We start from the raw sequence: 14,364 nt of genomic DNA on the forward strand, positions 1-14,364 counted from the left end.
AAATAGAAATGAAGAAAACAATAGCAAAGATCAATAAAACTAAAAGCTGGTTCTTTGAGAAGATAAACAAAATTGATAAACCTTTAGCCAGACTCATCGAGAAAAAGAGGGAGAGGACTCAAATCAATAAAATTAGATATGAAAAAGGAGAAGTTATAACAGACACTGCAGAAATACAAAGCATCCTAAGAGACTACTACAAGCAACTCTATGCCAATAAAATGGACAACCTGGAATAAATGGACAAATTCTTAGAAAAGCACAACCTTCCAAGACTGAACCAGGAAGAAATAGAACACATGAACAGACGAATCACAAGTAATGAGATTGAAACTGTGATTTAAAATCTTCCAACAAACAAAAGTTCAGGACCAGATGGCTTCACAGGTGAATTTTATCAAACATTTAAAGAAAAGCTAACACCCATCCTTCTCAAACTCTTCCAAAAAATATCAGAGGAAGGAACACTCCCAAACTCATTCTACGAGGCCACCATTACCCTGATACCAAAACCAGAGAAAGATACTACAAGAAAAGAAAATTACAGACCAATATTACTGATGAAAATAGATGCAAAAATCCTCAACAAAATCCTGGCAAACAGAATCCAACAACGCATTAAAAGGATCATACACCATGATCAAGTGGGATTTAACCCAGGGATGCAAGGATTCTTCAATATAGGCAAATCAATCAATGTGATACATGATAATAACAAATTGAAGGATAAAAACCATATGATCATTTCAATAGATGCAGAAAAAGCTTTTGCCAAAATTCAACACCCATTTATGATAAAAACCTCCAGAAAGTGAGCATAGAGGGAATCTACCTCAACATAATAAAGGCCATATACAACAAACCCCACAGCAAACCTCATTCTCAATGGTGAAAAACTGAAAGCATTTCCTCTAAGATCAGGAACAAGACAAGGATGTCCACTCTCGCCACTATTATTCAACATAGTTTTGAAGGTCCTAGCCACAGCAATCAGAGAAGAAAAAGAAATAAAAGGAATACAAATTGGAAAAAAAGAAGTAAAACTGTCACTGTTTGCAGATTACTGTACATAGATAATCCTAAAGATGACACTGGAAAACTACTAGAGCTGATCAATGAATTTGGTAAAGTTGCAGGATACAAAATTAATGCACAGACATCTCTTGCATTCCTATACACTAACAATGAAAGATCAGAAAGAGAAATTAAGGAAACAGTCCCATTCACCATTGCAACAAAAAGAATAAAATACCTAGGAATTTTACCTAAAGAGACAAAAGACCTGTACCCAGAAAACTATAAGACAACTGATGAAAGAAATCAAAGATGACACAAACAGATGGAGAGATATACCATGTTCTTGGATTGGAAGAATCAATATTGTGAAAATGGCTATACTACCCAAAGCAAACTACAGATTCAATGCAATCCCTATCAAATTACCAATGGCATTTTTCACAGAACTAGAACAAAAAAAATCTTAAAATTTGTATGGAGACACGAAAGACCCCAAATAGCTAAAGCAATCTTGAGGGGAAAAAACGGAGCTGGAGGAATCAGGCTCCCAGACCTCAGACTATACTACAAAGCTACAGTAAACAAGACAATATGATACTGGCACAAAAACAGAAATATAGATTAATGGAACAGGATAGAAAGTGCAGAGATAAACCCACACACCTATGGTCAACTAATCTATGACAAAGGAGGCAAGGATATGCAATGGAGAAAAGACAGCCTCTTCAATAAGAGTGCTGGGAAAACTGGACAGCTACATGTAAAAGAATGAAATTAGAACACTCCCTAGCACCATACACAAAAATAAACTCAAAATGGATTTGAGACCTAAGTGTAAGACTGGACACTATAAAACTCTTAGAGGAAAACAGGAAGAACATGCTTTGGCATAAATCACAGCAAGATCTTTTTTGACCCACCTCCTAGAGTAATGGAAATAAAAACAAAAATAAACAAGTGGGACCTAATGAAACTTAAAAGCTTTTGCACAGTAAAGGAAACTATAAACAGGATGAAAGGACAACCCTCAGAATGGGAGAAAATATTTGCAAATGAATCAATGGACAAAGGATTAATCTCCAAAATATATAAACAGCTCATGAAGCTCAATATTAAAGAAACAAACAACCCAATCAAAAAATGGGCAGAAGACCTAAATAGACATTTCTCCGAAGAAGACATACAGATGGCCAAGAAGCACATGAAAAGCTGCTCAACATCACTAATTATTAGAGAAATGCAAATCAAAACTACAATGAGGTGCCACCTCACATCAGTTAGAATGGGCTTCATCAGAAAATCTACAAACAACAAATGCTGGAGAGGGTGTGGAGAAAAGGGAACCCTCTTGCACTGTTGGTGGGAATGTAAACTGATACAGCCACTATGGAGAACAGTATGGAGGTTCCTTAAAAAACTAAGAATAGAATTACCATATGATCCAGCAATCCTACTACTGGGCATATACCCTGAGAAAACCATAATTCAAAAAGACACACGCAGGACTTCCCTGGTGGTGCAGTGGTTAAGAATCCACCTGCCAATACAGGGGACACAGGTTCACGCCCCGGTCTGGGAAGATCCCACATGCCGCAGAGCAACTAAGCCCGTGTGCCACAACTACTGAGCCTGCACTCTAGAGCCCATGAGCCACAACTACTGAAGCCCGTGTGCGTAGAGCCTGTGCTCTGCAACAAGAAAAGCCACCGCAATGAGAAGCCCATGCACCACAACGAAGAGTAGTCCCTGCTCGCCACAACTAGAGAAAGCCCACGTGCAGCAGCGAAGACCCAACACAGCCAAAAATAAAAAATATAAATAAATACAATTTATAAAAAAAAAAAAAACACACAAAAAGACACATGCACTCCAATGTTCATTGCAGCACTATTTACAATAGCCAGGCCATGGAAGCAACCTCAATATCCATCAACAGATGAATGGATAAAGAAGATGTGGTACATATATACAATGGAATATTACTCAGCCATAGAAAGGAATAAAATTGGGTCATTTGTAGAGATGCGGATGGACCTAGAAACTTCACTCATACAGAGTGAAGTAAGTCAGAAAGAGAAAAACAAATATCATATATTAACGCATATATGTGGAATCTAGAAAAATGGTACAGATGAACTGGTTTGCAAGGCAGAAATAGAGACACAGATGTAGAGAACAAACGTATAGACACCAAGGGGGGAAAGCGGGGGCGAGGGGTGGTGAGATGAATTGGCAGATTGGGATTGACATATATACACTAATATGTTTAAAACAGATAACTAATAAGAACCTGCTGTATGAAAATATAAAATTAAATTTAAAAAAAAAAAAAAGGAAAGTTGGTCCTAGCAGAAATGTTTAGACAACATCAACAATACCTCGATAGAAGGATGTTGCAATTCTGAGCTCTCCGACCATCAATCACCGAAAGCTCTCTGACTTTAAGTTTGGAGCCCAGTGTGTCATCAATGGCATCTGCTTCTTTCTATAAAGAGCATGAAAGAAATCCATCAAAGTCAAACAAGGACATTCTGACTTCGGATACACAGTTTTCCTTTATATTTGCTGTACACACACACACACACACACACAGATGCAAAGCCGAGGCAGTAAGCAGGGGAATGTATGGAGGTGGTGGAATTGAAACAAAGGCTAAAATCTAGTTGACAAAGGAAAATAAGAAAAGCTGACCACCCACATTTGAAAAAGCATTATCTGGAAGAACAAAGTGCTTCTAAGTTGAAGATGCATAAATTATCAACGAACGGTACCCTCCTTTTGTCCCCCAAATCCCGATGGAGAGCAGACAGAAGGACTGTCACTATGAATCAAGCTCAGCTGAAACGTGCCACTGCTGGTCCAGCCATTTACAGGGCCCATTCACCCCAGAACCATTTGCATCCTGAACACTCAGAAAGCTGAACAATAAAACCTCCCAAACGTCTTCATGTGCAACAGGAAGCTCCCAAGCCCAGATGGTACCTTTCATTACCCTGGAGCCTGATGGACAACGGGGAGGGCGCAGTTCAAGGCATTGGTTCGATTTACCTCAATTAACAATAAAACACTACTTGCACACTCTACTGCTGTACAGAGAGCTGTAAGCAATGAGGGCCAGTCATAATTTATGGAGGAAGAGGCATAAAACAATCATACATAAAATACTGTTTGAGTAAACTGGGCATCAAGGTGAAAACATAGATTGACTTGATAAATAGCAAGTTTGATTTTGTTAAAGGTCAGGATCAATTTAAAAAACAGATCATGCCATTTAAAAAATGAAAGAAGGGAAAGCAGACGTAGAGAATGGACGTGCAAGATTGGGACTGACATATGTGCTCTGCCATGTGTAAAACAGATAGCTAGTGGGAACCTGCTGTATAGCGCAGGGAGCTCAGCTCGGTGCCCTGTGGTGACCTAGATGGGCAGGATGGGATCGCAGGGGCGGGGTAGGGGGGTGGTGGAAGGCAGGTCCAAGGTGGGGGGATATGGGGATATATGTATATGTATAGCTAATTCACTTCGTTATACAGCAGAAACTAACACAACATTGTAAAGCAACTATACCCCAATTTAAAAAATAAAAAAGATTAAAAAATAGGGAACTCTGGCCAAAAAAAAAAAAAAAGTAAGGAAACCAAAGAGTTCTAGAACTGGATAACAGTTTAGGAAACAAAGACAACATGGAGTTTATAATAAGAGGCACCGTGTGACCAAACTTTAACTGTTTCGTATTATGCTGAGATTTCAGGCATACCTCTCAATATTCAGTTAAGAGTTGAAACCCAATGTGAAATTAAGTAGGCATTGCATTACACTATCAGAAAAAAAAAAAACCCAGGAAAACCAAGACATTTTGAGCTTATAGTAAGCCAAGGAGTTACATTAAGCAAGGTGTGGGTTTTAGCTCACTTACCTGCTTGGAGTTACTGTTCACAAAGAAATCCTACAGCCATGGCAGAGGCATGGAAAAGGCAAATCAGATACATGCAGTTCAGAAATCACAGCAACCAACAGGGGAAGGTCAAGGAGATCAGTGACACAGGGTAAGAGATGATTTATGCTCCCAGGAGCAGCAATGAGAGTTGATGAAGATGAGAGTCTGGCTGAAGATACACTGAAGAGCAGGGTACTAAGCGTTCAGGGTAGAGAGAGAAGATGGCATGTGCTGTACACAATTTTCAATGGTGGCAAATCAAATTCAGAAACGAAAGGGCTTAAAACACCCCCGAAAGACTCAAAGTGGTGAAGGAACAAACCCTCTTTGAAAGGACCACTGGGCTCCACGTATTCAACATGAAACAGATTTCACGGTTTTCCCTTGAAGCAGAAAATATCAATCAACTCTACTAACTTGAGGGAACTACTCCCATTGTCATGTGCTACCAGCAAAATATGCTTTTTTGAGGGGATGGAATAATCTCCTATCTTCTTGTGTCATTAGGAAGGATTAAGAAAAGAAAAATGACAAGTTCAACAATATAGGTCAGTAAAACCAACACTCAGTACTCCCCGAGAGTCCAAACAATGTCTGTGGGCGCTCTGGGTAGGTATGAGGAAAAACAACTTGCAATTAAGAGACAATAAGTGATTCATGTGCTGTGCAGCCATTGGTGGTCCTGTCCCCACTGCCCTGGGGCTGTTCATGCATACAAGGTCAACAGCCTCTGTTGAAAATAGCTCATAGAAAAGACCTGGAGTGAGGAAGGGAAAGAGGAAGCAGTAATTGACATGTTATGAGAAAGTCACAGCTTTCTTTGCATATTTTTGCCGTGATGGCAGGAATAAAGCTTCAGTGTGCAAAACACACCCCAGCTTTCGGGCCAACTACTTACACAATCAGCGTTTACTTAGCAGATTCCTTAAGGCCTCACTGGTCCCGGCAGCACTGCCAAGGCCAAGTTTACACAGATGAGCTGTTTCACATCATTCTTCGAATGGGAAACAAAACGTATCCTCCCCTTGCTCCACCCATACAAGGGGGGATTACTTTTCTGGAATGGCTTTTAAAAAATAAAGTGATAACCACATGAAACTTTTCTTTCCTCTGATGTCACAGTTTTCTTTTGTCCCTGTTGTAACTGTCAAGTTTTTTACCCTGAAACTCCTTAGCACTCTTCCCCTGTAAAAGCAGTTTCTCCTTTCAAGGGCAGAAAAAACTTTGGTGAAGTGAACTCCATGAGGTCATCTTACCCTACTTTTCTCTCTTAAAGAGACAAGTTGCAAGTTGAATTTAGACCCTGCTCTCCCTGTCTGGCCTTCAAGGAAGAAACTTGTACGAAGGTGTCTGGCAACTCATTCTCCCTAAGTTCCCACTGTGTGGAAATTAATCTCTACTGTAGTGGTCTATGGAACCAGGCCACAAGCATTTACTAGGGATGTGACTTGGGGCTCAGTTTCACTATCTGTAAAATGAAGTAAACAACCAGATTTTTATTGTGAGTATTAAATGTGATATGCATGTAAAGCATTTTGTACAGTACCTGTCACATATTTATGAGCTCCATACTTGGAAGCTATCACACATTACAATCATTGTATCTTTCAAGCCAATGATCAAGTCCATTTTTTTGCCTATTGCCCTGCTTTTCAGTTGAGTTGAAGCACAGCTGGTCAAGATCTCCCATTTGTAACCAGCAGCAGCACTAAGTGTAACAGTTAATAGCTAAGTAATGTATCTTATCTTTTGAGAGGTGAGGATGAGGAATGCCATGTGAGAGTTAGGTTAATTGGAGATCTTGAGATTCCCCTATTTTAAGAGTCCTTTAATCATCACATTTTAAATAAAATCACAAAGCTTATTAGATGGGGAATGTTAAAAACACTGATGCTTCCAGGTCTATTTCAAATAAGTTAACATTCTTTTTGAAACTTTAAATTATTCACTAATTGGCTTGGGCCAAACATGATAGAATTGCCTACATCTGGCTCCACCTAACAGGATGTCTGATTTTTCCAGATGATTTTTGGTGTAGGGCTTAGGGTTTGGAAAATAAATAGGAAGTTGGGGCTTGCATTTTCAGGAGCCAGGGCTGATAAATTCCTATAGATAGGGTTTCACCATGAAATAATGACTCAACATTTCATAGACAATGACAACCTTTATATGGACGGTTCTTAATCTTTTTGAGGTTGAGATCCCATTGTAAATCTGATAAAAGCTGGAGATCCCTCTCCAGAGAAATGCACGCACTAATATTTATATAAAACCCTGTATTTGATTAACTATTACCATGTTGTCCAGCTATATAGAACCTGTACGTTATACTTTGGTACTAAGAAAAACCACTATTTACAATTTTTATCTCCTGTCTTCATATGCCATGACTAAGGACAAAGCTTATTGAAATCAATGTCCTAAATCACATAATTGTTCAATGTAAAAACTAGATATACAGAATAACAAAAAACATAAAAAGAATAAAAAAAGAAATTTCTTTGGCCATTCATTAAAATTCAGAAGAGACCATTGACTATTCCAAATGGGACGCCAAGAATGACTTGTATATGACATGTTAGCAGAGAGTTGGATTCTGGAGCCTAGGATAGTTATCCTTTGTAACTATTTCAAAGCAGAGAGGCTTTGAAATGTTCTATCACGTGCTGATAATAGGACCTAAAAAGAAGGGGTGTCCCCAGGCAAAGAGTGGGGAAGAGGAATGGAGATAACCAGCTGTTCATTTGTTGCTACAGAGATATGTGTGCCTTTAGGTAAATGTAGTACCTTTAGTTCATTTTCTCTCTGTCCAAATTGCATGTATAGGGAGAATGAATTTATAACATCTTGAGATGAAAATTTCCCACAAAACAAATATGAATGTTGTTTAATTGTAACTGAGATAGTACTACTATGCAACGTGCTACATTATGTATTAAAATAAGTCTCTTGTGGCTGGCCTAGAGATCATGTATAGTACAGTTTCAATGAGGAAAAGAGGTTCTGAGATTCAAAACACTGACTTTCAAATGAACTTTTGTAATGTGTGCAGGGGAATAACTGTATGCTATTAAATTCCATTTCTTGTGGCACATAAGCTTACATAATCAGCTCTGCACACCTTTGATATCCACACTGGAAAAAAAAAAAGAATCCCGAATAGAAATGATCTTGTTCTTAAAACTGGAGTTAAAGAAAATCCTTTACAAAGTCTAACCTTCATAATCAATAAAGCCATCAATAAGAACAAAGTGAAACTGAGAATTATGCCACTTGTACATCTGTCTGGACACTGAGTACATACTGAGCCATATTTTTATTATCTGTGACATAGGAATACTACTCACCTCAAAGAGTTGGTGTGAAGATTAAATGAACAAATAAGTATCAGTTCCTTGAGAACTAAAAATTAGGGTTGATGAGATTGGGGCTGTATATATTATATTCAGCACCAAAAATGTAATGGATACTTAATATTGATTATCATCTTTTAGTCTATATTCTGGTTATCTGCAGATTTTCCTCATCTCTGCTTTAATACTATAAGCTGCATTATAGACCTGTGCAATAGTTGAACACATTTGTGTCCTTTGACATACTGTATATGCAAAGCAGACAGTAAAAATATCTGTTGTTTTTAATGATTCAATATTTCTCATATCAACAGGGCACATCTTGTGTGTGTGTACATTTACTTATATCAAATCTCTCCTACATGTCATTAATCAGTGTTCACCTAAATTATACTAATCTGAAGCTTGAAATTTTTTTCAAAATCTTACTCTGTGTAGTGTTCCTGTTGCATGCACACAGACAATGGTATTCATGGGTTCTTTGCCTCTCTGAGAAATTTACTTGGCCACACAACTGGCTGAAATCCAGAGAGTTTGACCAGGGTTTTATAACTATGGAGGGAAGAAAGAGGAGAAATCATTGAAATGAAGGGTTCCTGGTATTCATTTGGGAGTAGAAAAGAGAGCAATTCAAGTGTAACAATAATTATATAGAGCATTGCCAAGACTAAAATGAAAATGCATAGGTCTTGACGATGCCATTAGTTACGAGACTAGCGGACACAATGACAGGCACCCCGTTTCCTTTAGTCTATCCTATATGTTCCTACTAGTCTGTCTTCATCTTTCGATTTTCTGTCTCAAAACTCAATAAATTCAATGGAATGGCTCAAATTACCTTCATTTGGGAAACACCTTTATGGTTTAAAAATTCTCATCTCACGTTCTTACACCAAGAGGGGAGACACACTTGAGTCAAGCTGAGCGGGTGTGCTGAAATTTTTCTCCGGGAAGTACTACTGCAAATGTCACAAATGATTCTACTTACCAGTCTACTACTTAGTGTTAAGTGCGACCGAAATGTTCTGGTTTATCCTGACTGGCATGACTACTGATTACTTAAACAGCAATTGGTTGCTAGGAGACAATTACCCAGTTGCTAGGCTTTCTGCAACCCTGTCTCCTGGAGCTCTTGAGAACTGTCCACATGTTTGTCCCAGAGCATTTTGGCAGCATCCTTCTGCACCTTCTACTGAAAGCCAGTTAATTATGAGTCTTGTAAACCTGGGTCTTTCAACCATCTGCCTTCATAATAAATGTAACCCACAAGCTCAGACTTGAATAGCATCATTTGGAATAACTGCTGTTTTCTCTTCCTTTTATTTACTTCTCTAAGTTCCCAAACCTTCATCTTAGGCAACTAGAATGGACCAGTATTAGTGACTGAAACTGAAGTAGGAAATCAGCAGGACGTGTAATTAGGTCAGAAGATTATTTGAATCTACCAGGAAACTGGCTAAAATGTCCTACTTCACGTTAAGGCCCAGAGGAAACTTTCGTGGGACAGGAGAGAGAGGAGGCCTGTTGTGGCCATCCAGGAATGAATCTGGTCCAAGTACTTGCCATACAAGAGCTCTCAACACATCTTTTGTTTGTCCTTTGAAAGATAAGGTATCTTGCTTTCAACTGGACAACGTCCTACCTTCTTTTTCTTCATTTTCCTTTATTTGGTATTTATGACATTGTACAAGTTTGCCGTCATACTTTTGGGGGGGGGGGTCCCAGCTGAGTGCTCCTATCTTACAGTCATTCTGCCACGGCAGGTAACCACCTGCATTTTTGTACTTTATTAAAATAGCGTTAAGGGCACTGCGGAGAAATATTCTCTCACTTAAGGGAAAATATTCTGGCTAAAAGATGTACTACTTTTTCTTTTCAATTTTAGTTGCATCAAAGGCCATTTTGAAAAAGAAAACCCTCAGCTGTTTTTTCTCCCCAGCCTCAGTCCATCTTCTCCCTTGGTGCCTGGCAGTTCTGTTCTGAGACACTCTTTCTTGGGAACCAAGCCAAGCCTAAGCAGACTAGGAAGTCTGCTGCTTGTCTGAGGATGCTCCACCCTGGGAATGATTCACACGGGAGTTAAGGGCCTCCCAGCAAAACCCAAGGAAAGCCCCTACGCAGATGCCTGGCATCTGCCTGTTCCTGTTCCTTAAGACACACTCTGCTCTCATCATTTCTCTCCCTCAGTCACCCTTTGAACTTTTCCCCTTACTCTCTGAGACTCACTTTTTCCCTCCCAGACCTCCGATTGACTGTTGAACACCCCACTCCACCTCTTCCTTGTTCTTCTGAGACTCTCTGCACCAAGCCACTTTGCTGTGAACTCTACTAAGATGCCCTCTCGAGGGGTGAGAGGTACCGCACCGATGTGACCAAGCTCACAAAGTGACGCTGACTGCTTGGCCAGGTTAGCAAGCACCAAATCAAACCGCATGTTCTCATACTATCATGTTGCTCACTTTTCAGAAGCTCCTCGGGTCCTATTTGTTCCACTGCCATCCCCACACTTGCCCAGCCTTCACAGCCCCACTTCTGAGTCGATCATGTTCAGGACAGAGCAAAAACTTCTTTCTAGGTTCTATCTAGCTGCCAACTTATAGTAATTTACCAACCCCCATACTTCAAAAGGTTCCATTTACTTCAAATAAGCAGTCCACGTCTGATAATAACCATCTGAGATATAAATATTATAACTAAAATAGCTTCAGAAACAAACACTGTGGGGTGACAGTACAAGTTAGGTAACTCTCCTACTATTTTCCCCTGGTGGCCCCTTTGACTAAGCACAAGTGACAATAAGATACAGAGCTCCTTCCACCAGCGGAGACGGTGTTGTGGAAAGACACCAGAGCATGAAGCTCCCTAACAAGGAGCTTGTATACCTTCAACATGTACACACACACACACGCGTGCGCACGCACACACACACACAGACAGGAACCTAAACACACATGCAGACCCACACGCCATGCTGTTTGCAGGAACATAATAGGCTAGACCAGACAGCCTAGAATTAAGATGCCTATCATATCATGGTTATGGCAGATGGCCCAGGGATCCTGCACAAGAACATGACTCCTTAATTATTTTAGCATCTGGAGGGCACATGCTCTTACCTGCTGTCTTTGGTAAGCAGAGAAAGTTCTTTCCAGGTCTTCAAGATCTAGAACTTTGAAGACTTTTGTATCATCAATTTCGGTCCACACTGTTCCTTCCAGTTTGTTCTGCAAACATCAAGTTAAGAAGCGCTGGGGTTTATAGTTAGACACAAAAAGCACAGATGTAGTTATTTTTTACAAAGTGCTGCTATCCCAAATTTTTCACTCTACCAGATGCTCAGAATGAGCTGGCTTCAAAAATTGGGCCCCTTGTTTCAGAAGCTTTATCATTTGAATATCTGAGCTAGTGAGAATCCTGAGTCCACACTAGAAAATGAAATCACTGGACAGCCAGGGCGGCCCGGTCAGAGACAACACAGTGGGCTGCTAATGCTATCCGTTACAGGGAAAGTTGGAACAAATGGCTCACCTCAGGCAGCTTAGACCAGTTGAAGGATTTCAGGGCGTTCGTGGGCTGAGGAATGTTCTTCTTCTTGAGTGCCAGACCCAGGGGGGCACCAGGAGGTGGCATGACTCCTCCCAAGGGAGGAGGCCCTGGGGGAGGGGGGGGCCCCCCCGGGGGGAGGGGAGGGGGTGGAGGAGGAAGCGCTCCACCAGGCAGAGGCGGGGGTGGTGGGGGAGGGAGGAGGGGCCCGGGCACAGAGGAAGGAAAGGGCCCCCCGGGGGCTCCAGGCGAGGCTCCACCGGGGAGTGAAGAGCAGACGGCCCTCTGAAAAATAAAAATAGGAAAAGAGGACATGAACGGAAGAAGTAAATGCACTGGATGATTTTTAGGGTCTGAAACTTTGCCTAACATGTGTATTATAGAGAAATTCACACATCTGAGAATGTGGGCTTAAAGGCGCAGTAAGTTGAGTGGCCTCGTGTGTGGCACTCCAGTGCTCGTTTGCAAAGGGCTCACGTGTCTCTCACTTCTGGTACCATCCTCCAGTTTGGTTTTCATGAAATCAGTTTTCATGTTAAGAAGCTAATGTGATTTCCTTGCTCTTGTGAGAGGATCTGCATTGGAGAACAAACACACACCTCCAACCACCCCTGCTAACGTGCACGGTAAGCAGAGGGAACAGGTCGCACAACCACCGTGATGGGTCAGGAGACGGTTCAGGCTCTACTGCCCCCAGCAGAGCTGTCTACTTAAGGATGGGGGCTCCGGGATAAGGAGGCCTCGGCAGCTGCCCAGCAATGGGAGACCCAGCCCGGGGCTCGTGAGCTCACCCTGCTGAGCTCGTGGAGCTGGGCCGTGAGGTCCGCCACCTGCTGCTTCACTTGCTTGTGCTCAGTGGTCTCCTTTTCAAGTTTCTCTTTCATTTTATTCAAGGTCTGCATCATCTCTTCCTTCTCCTGGGTCTTGGCATCGCATTCTCGCTCTTTCTTTTCCAACTTCTGTTGTAACTCATTGTGCTCTACACAGGAAAACAACTGGACATGAAAACGGTGAACTCTTCAAAGCTGAAGCATGTTCTCTAAACAGAAGATCGACTGAGGGTGATTGTGAGGCTCTTTATTAGGTAAATATCATTCCTCTTCTCCATCAAAGGGAGCAACTCATGGGCTCAACGGTGCTTGTGCTTGGAGGGGGCTTCAGATGAACAACTTTATCAACTACATTCTGTAAAAGGCTGAAGAGGCCCTCCAGTCGCAGTTCCAAAGCTGGAACACAGGCGTGAGCAACGATTTGTGGAGGTGAATGGTGCCTGCTTGGTATGTAATTCAGAATCCTGTCCTAGAAATGGCCCTTTAGCCACACTAGGGAAAATGACTATTAACAGGGCCTCTTTTCACAACTTAGAAATGAGAACTAGGCAAGTCCAGCGTTCATTAGCTAGGTTTGCTGGCTCAGGTCCCACTAGCAGAGGGGCTGAAAGGGAGGACCCTGCCCTGGGAGGAAGTGCTGCTGCCGGACCCAGGGTTTGTCCCAGTGTGGAGCCATTGCTCCCACTCCCCTCAGAGGGCCCCTTGGACTTGAAGTGTTTTATGCGCTGGCAAACAATTATTAAAACTTGCGAAAGCAAATGTTATTATCTCAGCATTAAACACCTTAAGGGCAGTAGTACCTGCTGAGCATGAGAATCACGATAATACGAGGTGAAAAATATTAGCTCTCAGCTGTAGTTGCACTCACTCCCCCAATCCTGCTATAACGGAAAAAGGCATCCCATTTAGCATAATGCTTACTTATGTTGCCAACACATCTGCTGACTCTAGCACTTACAGGAGTAATACTCTTTGGAAAAGAGGACTAATGAAGTTTAGCCTGCAGATTTTCATTTCAAATACTTGGCCCCAATCCCTAGTCTTTTTATACCAATAAACCCACTAGAGATAGAACCTACTGGGGCAGAGCTATACAGAGTTGGTCTCTATTTCTGAATTTGATAACATTTAAATTCTAGCTTTCTCTGTCTTTTACTCTCTTCTGAGCTCTCCAAAATCAGAGTTTGCAGAGAAGGGTTCAAGTCACTAAAATCCTTGGATTTTACCAGCCTTGGAGTTAAGACAACCGTCAACCCGCTTCTACCACTCTGTGGATGCTTCCCTGACTTCTTCAGAGACATCTAAAAACTACCCCACTGCCTCCCACTTTCTTTCTTCTATCTCCGTTTCATTCCTCTTTGACAATGTAAGACCTGACTTCCTATTATCGGTCATTAGACTTTGACAAATCTGGCCAAGCCTCAGAACCACCTGAGAAATTCTGACATTCCAGGACTCACAGACCACATTGCAGGGAGTCTGTGCTATAGATCAGGGGCAGGGTTCAGGAACCTGTGGCTTTCAAATGCTCCTTAGAGGATTCTGATAAAGTGCCCGGTATGGGAAGCTCCAGCCTAAAGGGTTATCTCCACAAATGGTCTCCATGTGCTAAGCTTTTATTTAGTACTCACTGGGTATGTGAAACTAGAGAGAATTCTCCCCAGATATTCTCCACTTTTCAGGT

The 14,364-nt window shown here is 41.4% G+C and overlaps 1 protein-coding gene across 1 annotated transcript in view; it reads right to left on the bottom strand.

Moving 5' to 3' along the window:
- Window positions 1-14,364, bottom strand: part of DAAM1 (dishevelled associated activator of morphogenesis 1) — a 172,826-nt gene that overhangs the window by 40,411 nt on the left and 118,051 nt on the right. Inside the window, exons 13-16 of the mRNA XM_068544676.1 lie at window positions 12,642-12,829; window positions 11,836-12,135; window positions 11,424-11,531; window positions 3,396-3,502 (exon numbers count right to left, since the gene is read on the bottom strand). Coding sequence (XP_068400777.1) covers window positions 3,396-3,502; window positions 11,424-11,531; window positions 11,836-12,135; window positions 12,642-12,829 — 703 coding nt within the window. The remainder of the gene's footprint in view (window positions 1-3,395; window positions 3,503-11,423; window positions 11,532-11,835; window positions 12,136-12,641; window positions 12,830-14,364) is intronic.

This window comes from Eschrichtius robustus, chromosome 1 (assembly GCF_028021215.1).
Source record: "Eschrichtius robustus isolate mEscRob2 chromosome 1, mEscRob2.pri, whole genome shotgun sequence".
Lineage (NCBI taxonomy): Eukaryota > Metazoa > Chordata > Mammalia > Artiodactyla > Eschrichtiidae > Eschrichtius > Eschrichtius robustus.